The 22,404-nt window shown below is 42.8% G+C and overlaps 1 protein-coding gene across 5 annotated transcripts in view; it reads right to left on the bottom strand.

The window, feature by feature from the left end:
* The window catches only part of UTRN (utrophin), a 533,531-nt gene extending 512,521 nt beyond the window's left edge, over positions 1-21,010 (bottom strand). For 2 of the 5 annotated variants that reach the window (XM_053590883.1, XM_053590887.1), the window contains exons 1-2: positions 20,565-21,010; positions 14,060-14,230 (exon numbers count right to left, since the gene is read on the bottom strand). In XM_053590883.1, the coding sequence (XP_053446858.1) occupies positions 14,060-14,138 (79 nt within the window). In that variant the 5' untranslated portion in view covers positions 14,139-14,230; positions 20,565-21,010. Of the gene's footprint in view, positions 1-14,059; positions 14,231-17,061; positions 17,089-18,689; positions 18,816-19,877; positions 19,919-20,564 lie in introns of those variants that run through there. The other 3 variants (XM_053590886.1, XM_053590884.1, XM_053590885.1) reach the window with 3 other exon arrangements.
* Positions 21,011-22,404: the final 1,394 nt, after the last annotated feature.

Raw genomic sequence — 22,404 nt, 5'->3', positions numbered from 1 at the left:
AACAGCTGATGAACTTCAAAGGAAGGCACAGGCATATGTGATATATCATTTCCTGTACCTTTCTTCAGGTTGAATACCTTAAGATTTTAAAAAATAATAAGTAGTTTTTTAAAGGTTTAATCTGTCAGAGGTTTTTAATTTTAAATACTTAGGATGCGATCCAAGACTCCTAATGGTGGCTTACAACATCCTTGACTGATCTCAGCTCAGTTCTCCAGCAGCCTGCTTCAGACACTCCGAGCAACTCATCAGTCTCACCTCCAAACCACTGATCCACCCTCCACTCCCTCTGTCTTAACAGCCCTGCCACCCACCCCCTTCTTTCTACCTTGGACTCATCCTTCAGATCACAGCCTGACATCTACTGTCCCAAGAGGCCTTTCCTGAGGCCCCCAGACACGAGTACCCCTCCCCTGAAGCTCTCACAGTAACCTATTTCACATGTCACTGTGAAAGTTTGGAGACAGACTGTGTGACGGTCCATTATTTCACCCGCACGGAACACAGTTGACAGCGCCCTTTCTGATTCCCCTGGCAAGTTTCACTTGCTCTGCTCATCAGGGTTGCTGGGAGGGCTCCATTGGTTTCCATCCGCATGGATTTTACATTTCTTGATTTCTGAGTATCTCAAAACTTTTGTAATGATCCATGTACTTTTAAAACTGTGTAACTGTTTAATGTGTTTTCATAAAATCCTGCCTAACTACCCTCTGTAGGTGACAGACAGACATTCAACTGAAACTGTCTTTTGGGGGGGGAGGCCAAACACTTTCAACTGTTTTTTAGAAATAAGCTGGAGAATTACGAAATGCTGCCAGCCTTAGACACAATCCTGGGTCACAAATCTGCACACTCCTTTGCAACTGGTCCTGGAATGGCAGAGCCTTGAACTTCGACTTTATTGTTGACTATGACACCTGCATTTACCTTCAAAATAAAGAAACACACTACCTTTTCTCCATATGACTTTTTTTGTTGAATTACCACTGTACCTTCTTTCTGAGCTCTGGTGTGCCTTTCTTAACTGTGGCCATCACCATGTCACCCACCCCAGCAGCAGGAAGTCTGATCCTCATCACAGAGATGATACACAGATTTTTGGCTCCTGAGTTATCAGCACAGTTGATCATGGCTCCTACCAGAAACATCAGGGGACCCACCAAGTCCTCCCTTTGACATTTTGAATGCTGAAAGGGTGAAAATGAGACTCATTCACCCTGTGCTGATCCATATAGCATAGGAGCAAGGCAGCAAAATGCTATACAAAAGTCCCTCACTGACCAAATCAAAAACTTAGGTGCCACAAAGACACAACCCAAAAATGCTTGCAAGAGTTTACAAACCAGACCTTTGTTTTTTTCTTAAAGGGAACCACCATTTCTGAAATACCAGCTTACCTAAATAGAATCTAGGTAGCCTATTGAACTTCAGATTTGAAAGATAGAACTTAAAACCAGCATGACAATGCCTCTTCTTTCTCCTATTCCCAAAACCTCCACAGCAGAGCCTGGTCGCAGTAAGAGAAGCATCTGTTACCTGAATAATTATGATTTCTGAGCATCCCAGCTTTATTGACTGAACTCCAATGGCCTTTGCACCACTTAATTATTCCCTAAATGAAAGGTATTTCTCAACATCTGCTCTTAATCTATTTTTAATTTGCATTTATTCTATCCTATCTGTTCAAGCTGAAATTTGTAAGATAGGATGACATTATCTTCACAGCATCACATTAAACATTCTACTCTTCAATTAAAGTCTGAAGTAGCTTTCCAGGCTCTTTCTGCATATAGATTTTCTTTTAGCTGTCTAAGACTTTTATCCTCATTTTTAAGATGAGATTAATGTTACCTTTCATTGCTACCTTTTCAAAGAACTCTTACAGTATACTGCATAAACATGAATAGACTTCCTCTTTTTTCTCATTTAAAGTAATCTACTTTTTCCCAAAGTATGACCTTTCTTTCAGTACATAGACAAAGAAATACAAATGCTATTGAAACTCAATTCAATTCAAAGTTGCATACATATACTGACCAAGAGGCAATGTTTGAAAAACACCAGTAATCAACTTCTCTAAGAAGCAGAAATAACTAAATTGTTAAGAAACTCCTTAAGAATATGAATTCTGGAGAGAGAGCTAATAACTGAAAGTGCTGAAAACTTGAATTATAAAACGATTTGGAAAACATAAAACAAATCCCAGGAAGGGGAAGTTCATAGTAGGCTTTATACCTGCTGCTACTAACTGCTAACCTCTTTCCGATCCTTTCCCTGACTCCATCTCTGCCTGTACCATTCTGGCCCATGTCCCCATAATCTCTAACTTCAATTATTTTCACAACTCTTACCCAGCCTCCCTCAGTGGTGCTCCCTTCTAAATCTCCAGTTCCTACTGCCAACCAAGTTATCCTGAGGAACGGCACAGTCAGGGATCATTGTCCCACTTAAAATCCTGCAGGGGCTCCCTACAGGGTAAGATTAAACCTTGCTTCAAAAGAGCTTTCAAGGGCAGCACCTGTGGCTCAAAGGAGTAGAGCACTGGTCCCATATACCAGAGGTGGCGGGTTCAAACCCAGCCCTGGCAAAAAAAGTGCAAAAAAAAAAGAGTGTTCAAAATCTGGCCCTCACCTCTCCCCTCATCTTCACTACTCCAGCCACATACACACCTACCAGCCACGGGCACTCAAAAAGCATTGGTCATTTTCCATCAACCTGGCATGCTCGTCCCTCACTGTCTACACGGCTGCCTCCTACACATTCTCCAGACATACTGCCTAGCCTGCATACCGGCTCATGCCTGCAATCTTAGCACTTTAGGAGGCTGAAGCAAGAGAATCAGTTGAGCCCAGGAGTTTGAGGTTGCAGTGAGGCCACTGCACTCCAGCCTGGGCAAGGGAGCAAGATGTTGTTTAAAAAAAAAGACATATCTCACATTCCCCTCCTCTCACAGCCCTCTCTCTGGCTAGGCGTTCTCCTTCCCACCTAGGCAAAAAATTGTCTTCCTCCTTCTGTGACCCCACCACCTTTTGTAGCCTTCCCTGGTTCACGTGTGGGTATCTGTTGATGCCTCGCTTCCCAACTAGCCTGAGAGCAGCTCAGGACGAGACGTGAGTCCTGCTCACCTCTGAGCCCAGCATCTAGCAACAAGGACTGAACAGTAACATCTGCTGATTGAATGAGTCTATGCACACGGTTCAGCAATCAGAGAGCACAGCAAGCCTTTACTGAGCACTCACCTTGTGTGGAGACTAAGCTAAAGGCTAGCGTCGGAGAGCTGATGAATGAACAGCATCCATCCACACACTCCCCGGAAGAAAGAGTGGACAGGGGAAAGATGGACTTCGGCGTGGGGATTGGGGAGCAGAATGCTCAGTGGCATTTATGCTGTTTGAAGAATAGACGTTTTAACATGGGGGAGGGGGGCGCGGCAAGAAAAATCTAACATAGAAAACAAAACAAGCAAAGTCACCGAGGTCAGAAAAGAACCACAGGCAGACCTGCTCACCTGCCATGTGCCTCCTCCACATGGACGGGGGAGAGGGCCAGCCAGGGGCGGGGGGCAGCGCTGCTAGAAAGGGGGGAGGGCACTCGGCACCCCTGAATGTCTCCTTTGAATATACATACATGAGAGTCCCCCTCTCCAAGCAAGGAGCCCTGATACCAAGTCCCCCAGAATAAGAGCCATCCTACATCAAATGCCCAACAAGACTGCCACCCGGAGACCCACAACCAGCCCGTGTGTGTTCTCCACATAGCAACATTCTTCTGACTTATAACAGGTCACATATCTGAGAAAAGCACAGGCAAGTCAAAATAACTTAATTCAACTCTGATTTTTCTATATGAACAGTATTAAAGGGGGAGTTAAGATATAATTAAGAGCCTGATATATTACACATTTAGTGCACCATACCACATGTAAAAACACACAAAAAACATCTTTACACTCTGCAGAACTGCATGGGGTGACGGGACACAAAGAGGTTTATTCAAGAACCCCCCAACAGTGGGCAAGGCCAGGAGTCTTGGACACAAGTAAGATTCAGATTCATTTCCTCAGCTCCACGCTGATATTTGCATTTTAAATTTAAAAGACAAAACAATTTCAACACTGGCAATGTACCAATTCACTTTGACAAATGGATTGTGAACAAGTTAAACCGAAATTTCGTTTGTTTTTTTTTTATTGTAGAGACAGAGTCTCACTTTATGGCCCTCGGTAGAGTGCCGTGGCCTCACACAGCTCACAGCAGCCTCCAACTCCTGGGCTTAAGCGATTCTCCTGCCTCAGCCTCCCGAGTAGCTGGGACTACAGGCGCCCGCCACAACGCCCGGCTATTTTTTGGTTGCAGTTCAGCCGGGGCCGGGTTTGAACCCGCCACCCTCGGTATACGGGGCCGGCGCCTTACCGACTGAGCCACAGGCGCCGCCCCCGAAATTTCGTTTTTAAGACTCTGTTTGGGGGTAGATTTCGCTGTCTCTTTGCTTTAAGTAAATCTGAAAAGCCTCCTCCCGGCTGGCTCGTTAAACCTTAACCCCACATTTCAAGGTGGCCGAACTCTGCATAAAACTTTCTATTCCCACACGGATTATGATCCACATGGGCCTTCTCAGGTGCTCCCTTTTTGATCCCCAATCTTAAAACTGCCACAGAAACAGGTGCCATTAAATTCTGAGACATGATCTCAAATTCCACGCTGTGATATGAGGAGCAGAAACTATGTATCTCAAATCGTCTTGAAGGTTATTTTATCAATGAAGACATGAAGATTCCTTCCTGTATCTTCAAAGAGAGTAAAGATTGGAACTCTAAGACATTACTGTAAATAACCCAAGGTTTACATAAGGTTTGGGGTTCATGTTTGGTTTGATTGGATTTGGTTAATGGAGTATAAAGTTAACACAAGATCTCTGGGATTTTTTCATAGTTCCATTGGGAGTATGCTATGGTAATCCATAAATTATTTAATTCCTTAATTCACCTTCGACATAGAAATCACTTCATCTGTTAAAATTCATTCATCTTAAAAGAATGGTAAGCAAACTATTGTGTTTCAAATCTATTTTACTATATAAAACATAAGTACCATATGTCATCTATTTAGATTTTTTTTTTTTTTTTTTTTTTAAAGAAAGCGTCTCACTTTGTTGCTCTGGGTAGAGTGCCATGGCATCATAGCTCACAGCAACCTCAAACTTCTGGGCTCAAGATTTCCTCTTGCCTTAGCCTCCCAAGTAGCTGGGACTACAGGCACCCACTACAACTCCTGGCTAGTTTTTTTTCTATTTTTCGTAGAAATGGGGTCTTGCTCTTGCTCAGGCTGGTCTCGAACTCCTGAGCTCAACCAACCCACCTGCCTCAGCCTCCCAAAGTGTTAGGATTATAGGCATGAGCCACCATCGCCTGGCTCTATTTAGAATTTTTTTGTGTGTGTGTAGAGACAGAGTCTCACTGCACCACCCTCGGGTAGAGTGCTGTGACGTCACATGGCTCACAGCACCCTCTAACTCTTGGGCTTACGGATTCTCTTGCTTCAGCCTCCCAAGAAGCTAGGACTACAGGTGCCTGCCACACTGCCCGGCTATTTTTTTGTTGCAGTTTGGCCGGGACTGGGTTTGAATCTGCCACCCTCGGCATATGGGGCCAGCGCCCTACTCACCGAGCCACAGGCACCGTCCTCTATTTAGAATTTTTAAAAAACAGAAAGGCAAACACATATGTAATTATGTTTCTCTGACTTTAAAGAAGATGAGAAAACTATCATAGAGGACAGAAGAGAGAATGTTTTCTCACCAAGACTCAAAAACACATATGTGTTGGAAACAACATCTTACAAAATATACACAATACATTTCTTCTGATGAATTGACCAGAGGACTCCATACTTGTATATGAAGGAAGGGAAGTGTTCAGGATGTGACATTAGGCTCTCAGCAGGAAGCGGTTCAATACACTGAGGCAGCAACTGAGGAGCTCCCTGAAGAAGCATTTCAGTGCTCAGTATTTTGGTCTGATCTTCTGGTTCAATGGGCCACAATAAGAAAGGCAGGCAACAAGTTGTATCACTCTCCTGACCTACATTTTACTTTTACTCAGCATAAACCAAAATCTTCAAATACAGGGTAAGTGAAAAAAAATGCCCAAATCATGATATATATTGTCTTTTTAAATACACGTGATGACAAGCATTTGACTAGCGGTCTCCTTGGTCCTCTGACATGCAGATCACTGTCACCAGGGCTCTAAGACACTTGACTCAGCTGTCCCTGTCTATCAATCACAGCCACTAAGTTGAAAAACCACCAAACTTATTAAGACTCCAGAGGCCAGGACACCATTCCACATATCTGAGTCAGGTTCCAGAAGGCTGGCTCTGGCATATAACCTGAGTTAGGAAATCCACATAGGACAAGCTCAAAACTCAATTTTCACATCTGTCCTCCCAGCACTGTGGGAGGCTGAAGTAAGAGGATCCCTTTAAGTCAAGAGTTCAAGACCAGCCTAGAAAACATGGCAAGACTTCATCTCTACAAAAAGCACAAAAAGTAGCCACACCTGATGATGTGTTCCTGTAGTCCCAGCTACTTGGGAGGCTGAAGCGGGTGAATTGCTTGAGCCTAGGAGTTCAAGGCTACAGGGGGTTGTGATCACACCACTGCACTCTAGCCTGGGTGACACAGCAAGACCCTGTTTCTAAAAAATAAAAATAGAAAAATCTCAATTTTCAAAATAAAAGCATACGCATAAATCTAAAAATGACTAAATCAATGTTAAATAGCCTGACTCCTACATAGCCTTTGAGGGGCAAGAGAACCAGTGAATTAGTATCAACCTCAAAATGCAATCCCTCCCCCAGCTTCTTCACATAAACATTCTATACCAAAAACTTAATGAGAAAATGGAATTGAAGGTATTTTCAACTACTAAGATGATGGAACTGGAGAAAAATATCCAAACAGATAATACTTTTGAAATTTCAGTAGATATGTTTATTTCAAAGTTGAACCACTTTAGAGACACAAAATCAAGTTTTTTATTGAATTTCTCTGCTACATCAGAAATGTCATTATTTACTTTTTTCTGCTCTTTGAAAAAAAAAGTTTTGCTACACAATTAAATGTTAAGATTATTGAACCAGGCATAAATAATACTAGCCATCAATCCACCAAAAAAAGTTCCTTAGAAAACTTTCACACAAAAAATACTATTCTCACTCTTTATATGTTATTGCATTCCAATGCTGTGAAAGACAAAATTGATTTTTCCTTTTTTAAGAAACTGATTTTTCTTTTCTTTTTTTTTTTTTTTTTTTTTTTAGTCAAAGTCTCACTCTGTCACCTGGACTAGGGTACAATGGCAGCATCATAGCTCACCAAAACCTCCACCTCAAAAGATCCTCCTGCCTCAGCCTCCCATGCAGCTGTGCCTAATTTTTTCTATTTTTTATAGACGCAGAGTCTCACTCCTGCTCAGGCTGTTCCGGAACGCCTGGCCTCAAGTGATCTTCCTGCCTAGCTTCCCAAAGTGCCAGGATTACAGGTGTGAGTCACTAGGCCCCGCCCAAGAAATTGAATTTTTTTTTTTTAATTGAAGGTGAGGTGGTACCATCCTAAACCTCAATCTTAGCTGCGAGATGAGCATACAAAATATTTCCCCTTACTAAGTGAGCCAAGAGAATGAGCTGCTGATAGAGAAGCCTCATAGGATTTAAATAAACCTCAGATATTTGACTATTCAAAGGTACAAGCGCAAAGGCCGGAGAGCTACACGGAAGCTGGATGCTTCACCTCCCTCCTGGAGTTCACATGTGTCAATCCAGGGGCAGAGGAACCAAAAGTGAAAGGTCGAAGACCTCGTTTTAATTCTCACAGCACAAACCAGCATCTCGAGAGTACATAAGGAAAACTCACACTGAGTCACATTTCAAATATTGAATTGAGTCTATTTATTATTAAACAGCTAAGCCATACAAAAAGATAAAAACACGACATAGTTGATGCCCATGCTCCACACAGAGTTTTAAGGGGGAGGGAGAAAAATCTACATCTGAAACCACCTGAGTACCCTATTCCATTGCTTTAGATTAAATTTTAACTAATATTCGTGACCGCTCAAATGGTCTTGCATGTTCTCTTGTTCCCAGAAAAATCATCATATCAGCATCTAGTTCAAACTCCTGGGTTCAAATAAGGTTCAATAAAAATTGAGTTTTCCATCCTGTCTATATAATTAATGCACTTCCTTTGCTTACCTTCATTCTCAGCAATTCACATTTTCCGGTTGTGAATGGATCTCCTATAAAGCTTTCACAGCCATCCTAACTGGTCATGAGAATCACATTAATACAGAAAACTTTCTTATAATTGCACTACTTCAGCATAATGAGGTAACAACATGGAGAATATTTTTACAGGCATCACAAGAATAGCTGCCCTCCTCTCCCAGAGTTGAATTTCCATCACATTAACTGTCCATCACCTCAAATCCCCAGGGCTCATGGAAAAAAACCAACCTGCTCAAAGACTTTCCTTCAAAGCACAGGTATTCCAGCCAAGAAAAGCTTTAGGAGAAACACAAAATGAACTATTTTTCACCGTCCCTTAAGCTGTTCAGAAAAATCCCCTCACAGATAGTTCTTTAAATGTAAGAGAAAGAAGTAGACCAATGACTCCCTAAATACAACATAAACACTGTCTTTCCTCAAGAAAGGCCTTGGAAAGATAAACAAGGTAATCCTCCTCAGAATTTTCACAAAACTGAATCTTGTTAAGCAAGTTTACTTTATCGCAAACATAGCAGATTTTCAAGACGCTTGCTATAAATGTAACCAGGTATATATGTTCCATATTAAATAATTTGTTTTATTTTTATTTCCTTACCCTGACTTTGCTTCCCTCCCCCACACACCTCTACCAACCTTTTCAATATCACAGATACCTATTTGGGCGTCAGACCAGGACCTAAACTGTGCCAAATGTCAGGGCATCTGAGATCCACTGCATTCTTTAACTTGGGCCAGTTAACAGCCTTGAGCAGCAGTCAGAGGAAAAGAGAAAAGGGAATTCACGTCAGAAACAGATTATCAATTCTCTATCTTCCACCCAAAGGACTGCCTGTCCTTTGGTATTTTCCTCTTTGTAAATGCTCAACAGAGAATGGCAGACACCAGAGCCAAAAATCAAAGAAGGCCACGCCAGGCCCAGCAGCAGTGGGTCGTGTCTGCTGGCAGGGCTGTGATGCCAGCCAGGGGTCCAAAGAAGCTCTGCCTCCCTGCTCAGGGTCCCAATCTTGCTAACTAGGCAGGAAAAGACAGAAAGGCTGTTTAAATACTGTTAATAGAATGCAATTTTTTTTTTTTTTTGAGACAGTCTCAAGCTGTCACTCTGGGTAGAGTGCCGTGGCATCACTACTAACAGCAACATCAAACTCTTGGGCTTAAAAGATGCTCTTGCTTCAGCCTCCCAAGTAGCTGAGACTACAGGCACCCACCACAATGCCCAGCTATTTTTTTGGTTATAGTTGTCATTGTTGTTTGGCGGGCCCAGGCTGGATTCAAACCTACCAGCTCCAGTGTATGTGTCTGGCACTTAAGCTGCTTGAGTATAGGTGCCAAGCCAGAATGCAAATTTTTAAGAGACAGAATTAGACACAAAATGAAGAAAAATCATCTAGCAACAACAGAATAAACTGCCTTGTAAATTGGGAGACTGGGCACTCCATGGAGGTCAAGTGCAGGGTTTCTGGAGTGAGATCACCTGAGTTCTAATCCCACCTCAGGCACTTCCAAACTGCAGATTTTTCATTGAATAATAGGTAAATTGCTTACCAATTATTATAAACTAAGGACTGCGCTTGGTACCAGAGATATACTGGTCCCTGCTCTTAAGTAGCTAAATTCTAGTGGGAATGATACTATCAAACACACCAGCAAAAGCACCATTTAGCAATAAGAACAACATAGGGAACTTAAATATAGCAGTGCAATCAGGAGTGACTGGCAGAGCTACTTTCTGAAGTCAGGAGGGAAGCTCCCTTAAAGGCAGAAACATTTAAGCTTTCATTTAATGACAGCGAGGAACCAGCCAGGCAAAGATTAAAAGAGGAAAAATGTGCAAAGGCCCTGAGACAGGCACAACTGAACCTTTGGAGAAATAGGAAGAAGGCCAGGGCAGCAAATTACTTCAGAGTGGCTTATGTTTGTCAAATGTAAAATGGTGCTTGTGAGGATTCAACTCTTAACTCCACCATCTGTGTACAGAATGTATTCAGTAAGTGTAACATGCTAGAATTATCATTATCATCCTTACTGGTGAGATCCCATCATTGGAGGTGTGCAAACAGAGGCAGAGTGAGGGTGTCACAGGCATGGCTGGATTAGGTGGCGCCTAAGGTTCCCTCAACAATTAGATCCCAGAGACAGGATGCAGTGGCCACGCCTGTAATCCTAGCACACAGTGGCAGAGTCACTTGAGGCCAGCAGTTTGACACCAGCCTGGGCAACATAGCAAGATCCCATTTCTACAAAATTTTTTTTTTAAATCAGCCAGGCATGGTGGTGAGTGACTGTAGTCCCAGCTAGTCAAGAGGCTGAGGCAGGAGGATCCCTTGAGCCCAGGAGTTTGAGGCTTCAGTGAGCTATGATCATACCACAGCACTACAGCCTGGATGACAGGGCAAGACCCTATCTCTAAAAAATAAAAACAAATAAAAATTTAGATCTCAGGATTAGACAAGAAGAGAAAACATAATTTTCTAGCCTTATACACTCATTGGTGACAAACTTGATTTACATGCTTTTAAGTTAGAGAAAGAAAGGTCTACATTTACACAACCCCAAACCCTTGATCATTGAAGATCAAATCCAAGGCAAATACACTGCAATCATAAATAAATGTATGGCTTTTATATTCATGAAACTACTTCATTATCAACCCTTGATAACTTCGCATTTGTTTAGTTGGTGGAAATGGCTTTAAATAAATACAATTTTGAAAACCTCACACACAGCATGAAACCAATACTGAATGAGCATGATGTGAACAATCCAAATTATTAATCATAAAATGCATATGTTTTTATTCTGCCAGGCTTTTTGACAGCCCAAACTTAAAGATTTGGAGAGGATAAAGAAGAATCTTCACAAACCAAGATTAAATTGATCAATGCACTCTCAACATTAGTTTTCTTCCACTGCCATCTCCATCCTCCTACCTCCCAACCATCCCCCAAAGAAATCTGAAGAAGCAGATTAGAATCAAAATTCCCCTATAAGAAAATATTCCTTTTTAAGAAATGAAAAAGCAACAAATCCAGCATAGAACATGTCAGAGGAGGGTCTTCAAAACCATATATTATACGTTGACGATTCCTATGACTTAATCTAACAAAAAAATCCCTGAAAATAGGGATAATCCAATATAAATGTTGGAGTATCCTGAGCTATTACCCCTGTATACTAAGCACTTACCTTAAAATAATCCAAAAAATGCCTTCAAGAAAGCAAAATGAGAGCTAATAGGCCCATTCAAATCCAAATTATCTACTAGCTTTTGCAACATTATCCAGCCCAAAGAATGTGACTGATAGCTCAGGTATGCAACAGCTAAACTTTCAATGTGTTTTGAAGTAGGTGCCAAAAAAAAAAATAATAGTCATAAGCTTGACATTAACATTCTAAACAATTTGATAGTCTTAAAAAATATGAGAACTTAGTAATATAGGTTCAGTAAAGAAGTTTAGAAAACTCACATAGGCAAAAGGAGAAAAATAATAATCTCCAAATGTCAGGATGACCACAACTAATATTTTAGTGTATAATATACCAGTTTTTGTAAAAATAATAACTTTTCAGATAACATATATTTTTATTTACTATATCAAGACCATATTTCCATATCCATATGTATACCCATCCATATCACTTTTTATGAATGTATAATCTTCCACTTTATGGTTATACTCTAATTAGGTCCACTGAGATGCTGTATGATCTGCTCAGATGCACTACAGTAAAGAAACAGAGCAGTCTTACAACAGTATTTTCCTAAAGTTGTTTGACCATGACATGTTTTTTTCAATTACACATTAACAATCCTAGAACTTGTGATCCTTTCAAAATATTCTGGAAAACATAACCAAACCAATCCCCAATATTAGAGAGTTACGGTGTCTCCAATTTTTTCTATTATAAATGATACTGTGATCATCTTCTTGAATGTACATTTTTAAGTTCTGTTTATGGAAAAATTCTAGAAATAGAATTACTTGGCTAATTGATATGCATTTGTTAAAAATATAGCAAACGTTCCCCTAAGTATATGAGATTTGTCAGCCTTTTTAAATAATAATTTTACCTTTAAAGAGTAGTTTGTAAGTTTCTGTGCTCATCACATATACACAGTATTTTTAAACTTATATGATTACTCTTTTATGGACATGAATAACGTACAAGTTATAAATATCAAAGGTCTAGCTATAATGGAGGTTGACTCAGAAAGCTATTTAAGAATAGAACTCCTAAGAATTTATAGAACATGGCCATTACAGAGACACTGTACTGCCTCTCTTTCATTTTCCTCTTTATTGTATTGACGTATTTCTGAATATATATTCTGTACTCTTAAGGACATTAATAATCCCTTATATTTACATAGTATTTTGTACTAATAAAACATTAGAAACAAAAAGAATTTTAGAGAAATGGAACAAACCAGAAAGAATTTTAGAGAAATAGAATATTCTCAAGTATTCTTCGAAAATATTGGGAAACTAGTATGGCCTAATCAATCCCTCAATACTGAACTCTTACAATGACTGACTGGATATGAAGCTGCAATTCCAAAGGATCCTTCAAGCTACACAACAGTCACAAAATATTTGCGGCCAAATCTCTAATAACCAAAATCTCTACTAATCAACCAATGCCAGTCTCATGAAGCAAAATGTGTACTCTATGACAATTCATTTAGATATTAGTTTTAGTATAAATTTCTATAGTTTCAAAGAATGAGAAATAAACTCCAAACATAATACAAAGATGGCTCACACAGTAAAACAGCTTTGGGTTCCTTTTTTGTTTTTCAAGTGACACTAGATATAATGTTATACCTCAAAGTAGTTCTCAAAGTTACTTAAGTATAGTGCTCACACCCATAGTGGAGTTCTGTGTAATTTTCAAAGTTCAGAAAGGCCCTGCCTGCTCAAAAATATCTCCCTTTCAAGCCTGTCCCAGAATTATATTTGAAGCTTTTTAAAAATACAAACAATTTTATTCAATAGGTCTGGAGTGGAGCCAATGCATCTGCATTTTTAAAAACTCCCCAGTTGAGACATTTGTACAGCCAGAGTTAAGAAACAGTTATGGGCAGTGCCTGTGGCTCAAAAGGGTAGGGCGTCGTCAGCCCCATATGCCAGAGGTGGCAGGTTCAAACCCAGCCCCGGGCAAAAATCGCACAAAAAAAAAAACACTTAGTTACATAAAGATCAGAAGAGGGGGATGGTGAGGTCCCCAATTTAAATGTCCATATGAAAACCATTAATCCATCTTAGTCTAGTTTATTAGATTACCTCAGTGAAAACGTTACCTTTGGAATAAGAAGATTCAAGGTAGGAGGACAACTATTGGCCGAGTAATGGCCACTAACAGGGATAGAGGTGAGGATATATAGTAAGAGAATGAAATTGCGAGATCTTTCCTTCCAGGAACTATGGCACATCCTACTTTAAGCATATAATCCCTTCAATTTCCAGAAAATATATGCAAAAAATGCTCAGCTATCCTTTCATATTTTAATGGGGTGGTCTTATAAATGAATAGCATTCAGCTGCAAGTAGCAAGCCCTGTCAACAAACAAGACAAAACTGGGCTGAGAAAGTAAGATAGAATACAAAGACATTATATTACTTTTCTACAAAATAACAGTCATTCACCAGAATGAAGTTTATTAATAGAAGTTTGCCTCACAATTTAACAATGCAAAACAAGCCAAGGAACCTATGTCTCCTAAGTAGCTTATATATAAAAATGCCTAACTGTCTCGAGCTTCCACCACCTACCAGATCTGGACTTGATGATGTCACTGAACTCGTTCTGCCCATCATCAGGCCTGGCTTCGTGTTCTCCATACTTGGCCATCTTGGCTGAGTTTCAGTGTAATCCAAAAACTTTTCCAAGTCCTCTTTTTAAGACTTTCAACTTTCCACAGGAGTTCAGTTTGACATCAATACCTAAAAAGAAAAGGGAAAGTACTGACTTGAAAAAAACGTATTTTTTTAATATAGGAGTCCAGACAATTAAGTTTGTGAACTCTTTCCTAGGAAAAAATGCTACCTACTTCACTGTTGAAATAACACTATGGTCACCTTTGAAGTATTCCCTTTGGGACACTGTTCGCCAAGGCCAGCACCTAGTCCACCCTTCAAAGAACTTTTTTGTGTGAACTTAACTGTCAGACCTTGTATAATGACAGCTCTCAGTTCCAAAATTGCTTAGAAGGGTGGACTAGGTACTAGTGCCAGTACATAACTTCCCAGGGAGAGTACTCCAAAGATGATTGTAGGGTCTTCAGCAGGGAGGTAATGTAGCACTTTTTCTAGGATGAGTTCAGGAACTTAATTGTCCAACCTCCTATAGTTATATACAATTATACATAGTAACTATTCATTCAGCAATTTTTTTTTTAGAGATAGGGTCTTGCTCTATTGCTCTCATTGAAGTGCAGTAGCTCAATCATGGCTCACTGCAACCTTGAACTGCTGGACTCAAGCAATCCTCCTGCCTCAGACTTTTTTTTTTTTTTTTTTATTGTTGGGGATTCATTGAGGGTACAAGAAACCAGGTTACACTGATTGCATTTGTTAGGTAAAGTCCCTCTTACTAATTGTGTCTTACCCCCAAAAGGTGTGGCACACACCAAGGTCCCACCCACCCTCCCTCCTTCCCTCTCTCTGCTCTTCCTTTCCCCACCCCTCCCTCCTTCTTTCTCTCTCTACTCTCTTCTTCCCCCACCCCCCACCATGTCCTTAATTGTCCTCATATCAAAATTGAGTACATAGGATTCATGCTTCTCCATTCTTATGAAGCTTTACAAAGAATAATGTGTTCCATTTCCATCCAGGTTAATACAAAGGATGTAAAGTCTCCATTTTTTTTTAATGGCTGAATAGTATTCCATGGTGTATATATACCACAGCTTGTTAATCCATTCCTGGGTTGGTGGGCATTTAGGCTGTTTCCACATTTTGGCGATTGTAAATTGAGCTGCAGTAAACAGTCTAGTGCAAGTGTTCTTATGATACAAGGATTTTTTCCTTCTGGGTAGATGCCCAGTAATGGGATTGCAGGATCAAACAGGAGGTCTAACTTGAGTGGTTAGAGGGTTCTCCATACTTCCTTCCAAAAAGGTTGTATTAGCTTGCAGTCCCACCACTGCCTCAGACTCTTCAGTAGCTGGGACTACAGATGTGTGCCACCACCACCCCTCTGCTGATCATTCTGGTTTTTTTTTTTTAAGGCGATATTATCTCACTATGTTGCTCAGCCGATTTCAGATTCTTGCTCTCAAGCAATCCTCCTGTTTCAAACCCCCAACATGCTGAGATGATAGGTGCAAGCCACCACGCCTGGCCTCATTAATCACCTATTTATTGAATGCCTACCATGTGTAAAGAACCGATCCAAGTAATGGACATATGACTATCAACAAGAGACACTGCCTCTGCCGTGATGGAACGTACAGACACTAAGCAATTAATTATGTAATGAATGACTTCACTACCATACTCATAGACTGCAAATGTACAAGGGAGATATATAGAGTAATAAGAGCATACAGCAGAGGAGTCTGACCTGCCCCGGGCAATTAGAGAAGCCTTCTGAAAGAAGTGACACCTGAGCTAAGCCTGCAAGGACAACAAGAATTTAGTCAAAAAAGGAAGTGGGGGCGCCACCTGTGGCTAAAAGGAGTAGGGCATCGGCCCCAGACGCCGGAGCTGGTGGGTTCAAACCCAGCCCTGGCCAAAAACTACAAAAAAAAAAAAGGGAAAAGAGAAAGGTAAGAGGTTCCTCTATAAAGCGGTAGTAAGAATGATGGAGCAGTCAGAGAGCTGAGCACAGGACAGTGTTTTTAGATAGAAGACAGCTGAACTAGGTGAGGTAGAACAGACAAGATCAGGGTCAGGGGCCTCAGAGACCATGCTAAGTAAGGCTTTTGGTCTTTGTCTGAAGAATAATAGGGAGCCAGCAGACAGTTTTAAGCAGGGAATGGACATGACCAGATTGGCCTTTTGATCATTGTGGCTTATAGGTAGACCAGACTAATATATGGACAGTGGAAACTATGGCAAAATACAGCAAATGCTAATTAAGGAACGCAGGCCATGCATATATGGACACTCAATGAAAATGTCTTTCAACTCTTTTGTATATTTGGGAATTTTTCATAATAATATGTTGGGGAAAAATTCCTAACCTTAACCAAGTGATCAAACTTCACATAAGTAACAACGGGGCACCATGTAATGCCATGGAATAGACTATCTCCTTGACAAAATGTTAAACATGAAGATTCTCACAGCCGACAAATCTGGACTATGGATAGTTTTCAAAACAAATGGCCTGGGGCTTCTCAAATGGGCAGTGTCATGAAAACAGGGAGAGAACTCTGTGGATTAAAGGAGACTAAATGTAATATGTGATTAAATTAAGAATTTTAAAGAGTAAAATATTTTACAGTATCATTTGAAAAATCTGAACTTGGACTGTGTTTTAGACAACATTATATCAGGGTTAAAATTTTTTAACATTAATGAATGGCATTGTTATGCAGGGGAATATCTTGGAGTATAAGAAACACATGACAAAATATTTAGCAGTGAAGTGTGACAATATCTCTAACTTCAGTTCACATAGGGTAGCACATATCTATCTAGATCAGTATATATGTTGATACATGTATGTATGTACACATGCATGGACATATAGTGTGAGGGAGAGAGATGCCTGGAGGAGAGAGATATGAAACAAATATTGCAAAGTGAGGAAACTAGTTAAAAGGTACCTGGGTAGTTACTGTGCTGTTCTTTCCATTATAAAATAATGTTATAGGCAGGAAACAACCATGGCCTAAATAAAGGTAGATGAAAAGAAATGGGTAAATATATGAAATATTTCAATTTTCAGTAAAGAAGGGCAATAGGGTTGGGTTCAGGACTTCAGAGGTTCAGGACACTACATGCAAAATGCTGCCCCCGTTCTGGCTTGGGTGAGTGGGCTGATCCACCGGGCTGGGGAAAACTGGAGGCAGCCAGCAGGAGAAAGCATGTGGTTTGGACTTGCTGAATTTGAGGTGCCTCTGAGATATATAAGTGGAGATGACAAAGGGCAGTTGGATATACAGGATTGGATCATCAATCTGACAGGTTTTATGAGAATATAAAAACCTTTTTTCATTTTTTATGTGGCTCTACTACTGTTAAGAATTTATGGGTTATTATATGATTAAATTCCTTTGTTCAGGTATATAACTGTAAAAGATTGCTAAGTTCTTCTTTTTTTTTTTTTTTCTTTTTGAAACAGAGTCTCACTGCATGCCGTGGGTGGGGTTCCCTGGCATCATAGCTCACTATCAACCTCAAACTCTGGGGCTCAGGTGATCCCGTTGCCTCAGCCTCCTGAGTAACTGAAAATACAGTCACCCTATTTGTAGTAGGGACTGGGTCTCACTCTGGTGGAGGCTGGTCTCTAACTCCTGAGCTCAAGCAATCCACTAGCCTAGGCCTCCAAGAGTGCTTGGATTATAGGCATGAGCCACCATGCCCAGCTGATTGCTAAGTTCTTAAATGTACTTCATCATATTCAAGAACCAAAAACTCTGTTCAGAAGATTGTATATGGAAATTAGGTTTGCCTAAAGAAAATTCTCTTTCCTGGAAAAAACTACAGAGTATTCCCTTTAAAATATAAGTCTAATGCTTCCTTTCACAATTGGTCTTACCCAAGAGTCTCCACTTCAATGCTGCCCAAAGCCTTTGTCCACTCCACTAAAAAGTCAACTGTTGACACAGGACTTCATTTCATTTGCACATGAGCAGTCATGCTTCATTATAATGTTTTACTTGCCACTTTTGTTAAGATAACTTTCATTTTTTTTCTCTTTTTTATAATGAAAATCCCTTACCTGCTGCAAAGGTACAGCAGAAAAGGTGACCAGAGGGCAAGGAAAAAATAAGGAGAAGGGAGAATAAACAACGACCATTTAAACAGGGATGGCCTTTGACATCTTGTTGCCACTAATGGCCTGAAGCCTCCAGTTTGAGTAACACAAGGCAAAGGACACCTCCTTCTAAATCATCCACGACTGCAGCAACAAAGTTTCACACGAGGGTGTGTCCTAACATGACCCTCCACTTCCACACCTCTGAGATGGAGGGAATGTGATCTCCCACAAAACTCTACATGAGAAATTGATTATAAACGAATAAGATACAGGCAGTCCTGGAATTACAAACATTCAATTTAAGGGTAGCTCCCACTTATGAATGGGGGCTATGACAGGTAACTTACATAGTGATTCAACATAAGAACAAATTTACAGAACCTATCTTATTCACAACCTGGGACTGCTTGTACTACATTAAGCCCTATACAATTGTAATCCATTGTTACCACTGCCCTAGATTTCCTTTACCTGAAAATGATGTTCCAGAAAGTTTAGCCAGCTATTTCTCACTCAAATCAATTCACTCAACTCTGCATTCACCAACTCCTTCAGAACATTTCTGGATGTTGTATGGACCAGAAGGCAAAATAACATGTGGCAATAAAGCTAAGGTGAAAAAGACAAGAGGATAGATAGTCTTAAGGGCAAAAATGTTTTAATTTGTTAAATTTTGAGAATTAGACTATATATAATATATACACCATATATATGTATGTGTACACACACACACACACACACACACACACACCAATGTCCATTATGCTGGGAGTGCAATGTTAAGTCTTTGGGCAAAAACTGTTCTTTCACTCAGGAACCAAAACGCGGAATACAAGACAGTAGAAGTGAAGACAAGGGGACAAGAGTTTGCCACTCTGCTTGAAACATAGTAAAAGAAATCGCTGAGTACCAAGAACTGCCGTTCACACACGGAAGCGCTCCAGGGAAGGTTAATACTACTGTGGTTAGGAGAGTTAAAGAGCTGTCTTGTCGGTCTCCTACAAGCTGGTAAAGGGGGCGGGGAATGGCTCCTGGTCCTGATCGCTGAGGTACCCACGAGCTTCGCATTCCTCCAGCGCTCGCCCGACCCTGCGCCATCCGCAGCCTGCGTCTCCCCCAACGCCCACCCGCAACCAGTCCGGAGGGGTGGCCAGCCCGACTGCCTGAGACTGGGGCAATTTACAAAGGAATAGATAAGGCCACTGCTGCGGGCCCCCGAGGCCAGGAGCGCGGCTGTTCCGGCCTCCCCTCGAACTCCGTGCGCTCTGGCCAGGGCGATCCGTGCAGTGACCCTCCCAAGCCCGGCATGGGGAACTGACCTGCGTGGCCCCGTGACCTAAGTGACCTGAAGCCTGAGAAAGAGGAGGCCTTCCCTGGACAGCACAGAGAGCGAGGCCAGGAAGTCAGACCCAAGGCTCTCCAATTCACTGAAAAACAAAGTGCGAGTCCCAAGGCTCTTGGAGGTCAGGCACATTCTCTCCTTCCCTTGAAAATACCCTTGAACGACTCCCTTTGGTAATCTGGGGCTTGGGGGAAAATCTCTTTTAACAACGCGCCATCTGAAAGTTGCACAGCCTACAATTGGTGCTTTGTTGGTTTTGTAAGTGGCCTTGGGCAACCAGCGCTTTGGACCTGGGGCCAACGGGGGGCTTGAATTACCTTGTCAGTTACAGCAAGCGATGCCAAAAGTGGGGAAACGAGAAGGGTAGACTGCAGACTACTCCCCCATTTCGCCCTGGTGCCTTTAACCTCTATCCAGGGCCACTGGCAGGGTGCTGGTGATCGCGCCACACTCTTCCCAGCCCCACCCTCGGGAGCAGCAACCACCCAGAGGTGGAGCACGTTCCCTGTGGGGCGGCCATCTGGAAAGCAACCACACAGCCACCCTCTGATCACCCTCTCCCTGCGGACACCGCCCGAGCCCCGCCTTCCCGGGCCGGGGTGTGTGTGACAGGCTCTCCTAAGAGGCCACGTCCCCTCTTGGAGATCACTGGCCCAGCGCCCTGCACTGCGCGCGGCACAAACGCGCGACCCTCTCATCCCGGCCGGGAGCAGGGTTGTGGGAGCAAGGAGGCAGCACAAAACCAGTCCGAGAAGTCTGGGTCGTTCGCTGATAGCACATTCCTAGGACCTCCTGGCCCGAGCTCTCTTCACGTTTCTCTCTTCCGTTGCGGAGAGCTCCCCTTAGGTTCCAAGGAAAGTGCACTCAAAACTTGGTTACATCCTCGACTCAGAGACTTGAGAAGCAGCAGCAGAAGGAATCCATCCTCCTCCCGGCCCCCGCCCGTTCCCTCGGGACTCTGGTCACATTACCCAGCCCCGGGCTTCAATAATGCACCGGCTTACCTGCTCTCCGAGGCCGCCGCGCCCCGAGCCAGCCAGGGCTGCTCGGGACTTGTTTGGGTCGTAGTAGTCTCGGGGGTGTGTGTGATGTGAGTTCAGTGAAAAAAAAAAATGAAACGTGGAGAAACAGACAAGATCCGAAAGAAAAAAAACTGACACCCTACTGAAAACGCCCCTGACTTGTGCAATCTTCCTGCCTGGTAGTTCCGCCAAAAACAAAACAGTCAAAGCGTGAACCTGGAGCGGGAGCGCAGGCACCAAGTTTGCCAAACACTAGCGAGTTTTCCGTCTGCAGAAATGACCCAAAAGAAGGGGGGCACCGCTCCCCGCGATCCCCCAATCGGCTTCGGGACCCGGAGGCTCCTCCTCGCCCCGCGGCGGGAGAAAGCCCGCGGCCGGCAGCAGCTGGCCGCTCCCCGCCTCCGAGCACAGGCGACTCCACAACTTTGTGCGCGAGAGCCCCTGGCTCCTGCGGCGGCTCCTCCTCCTCCCGCTCCTCCTCCCGGCCGCCGGCCTGCCCCTTTGTTGGAAAAGAGCTCAGATGGCACCGGAGGGAGGGTGCGGCGCAGGACCAATCGGTCTCGCGCCACCGCCCCCCTGGGGAGAAGCTCACGCCGGGGCAGCGGGGATTCGGTCTCCCGAGGAGGCCTGGACCTGCGGGCCGCCGCCGCTCCCGCTCCCCTTCGGCTCTCCCGCCGGCCTGGCAACTTAGTTTCCGGAGACCAGCCCATCTCCGCTCCCGGCTCGGCCTCAGCCGGCCCCCTGCGGCCACCACAGGCACCGCTCCGGGAACTTGGCGCCCTGGGTCACCTGACCGCGCGCCCCGTCAATCAGCGCCAGCCCTGCGCGCCCTCCCAGCCCGCAGCTGCCCGGCTGTGCGCGCTGCGGGCTGGGGAGGTGCGCCCGGCGCGGCCCCCGGAGTGAACGGTGCGTGCCGGGAGCCCAAAGCCCGCAGCTAGAATTGGATGCCTCGCGCAAACACAATTCCCTTTCTTCAAATTGTCAGAAAATGTAACCACGCCCGTCTGGGCAAACCTGCTGTCTAGCTGGGACGATTTCTTTTGGTGAGAGGTCGACCTCCGTCTGCCTCCCACCCCCAACTCGGTCCGTCTCAGTTTGCTGACGCTGCCTATTTTTTGGTCCTAGTTCCAGCGGTAGATTGATTGTACATCATTTTCTTAGAGTCTTTTTTAATGTTATGAAAAACGAGACGTGAAATTTCTTTTTATATTGGTTGATATTGCGAGTAGCGTTTGAGAGTACCTTCTTCTTCTATTTTTTCAATATACGCACACAAACACATCTGTTACCGAGCCTGTTTCTCGAGCTTGAGGGGTTGGCCAAAATATATCTGGGGAAGAAATGGGTTTGTGCTGTGTGTGCATTTTTCTTATTTACACATTTCTTTCCCTGTGTGCCTGTGGGAGGAGAAAGTAAAAGACTGCAACCTAAATTCCTAGTTCGTGTAAATTAAGAGGCAAGGATGATTGATAAACGAGCTTTAGCTTATTACTGGCTGAATATTTGAGAGTTCATTTAGCGGCAGTAAACGTTAAACCACTAGGGGCCTTAAATGAATTTTCTGGAGAGAAAATTCACTAGCCTTTTGTTAGTAATAAAATGAAAGTCTCCTCCCTTCCTCAGTGTTTGGGGAAGGGGAGGAGGGAGTCCCCAAAGAGAATTTTCTTTATAAAATGTCCAGCTCAGCTTCCTTCCTTTTCATGATTTTCTACGTAGAAGTCAAATAAAATTAAAAGGATTAACTTAAAATGGGTATAACTATACATGCACTTCATTCATTTAACAGTCCCTAATTAGGAGTCTTCCAGGTCTGCTGGCACTG

The sequence above is a fragment of the Nycticebus coucang genome, chromosome 5, assembly GCF_027406575.1.
Source record: "Nycticebus coucang isolate mNycCou1 chromosome 5, mNycCou1.pri, whole genome shotgun sequence".
NCBI classification, from domain to species: domain Eukaryota; kingdom Metazoa; phylum Chordata; class Mammalia; order Primates; family Lorisidae; genus Nycticebus; species Nycticebus coucang.
Note: the sequence above shows the minus strand (reverse complement) of the source record. Positions and strands in the feature narration are given on the sequence as shown.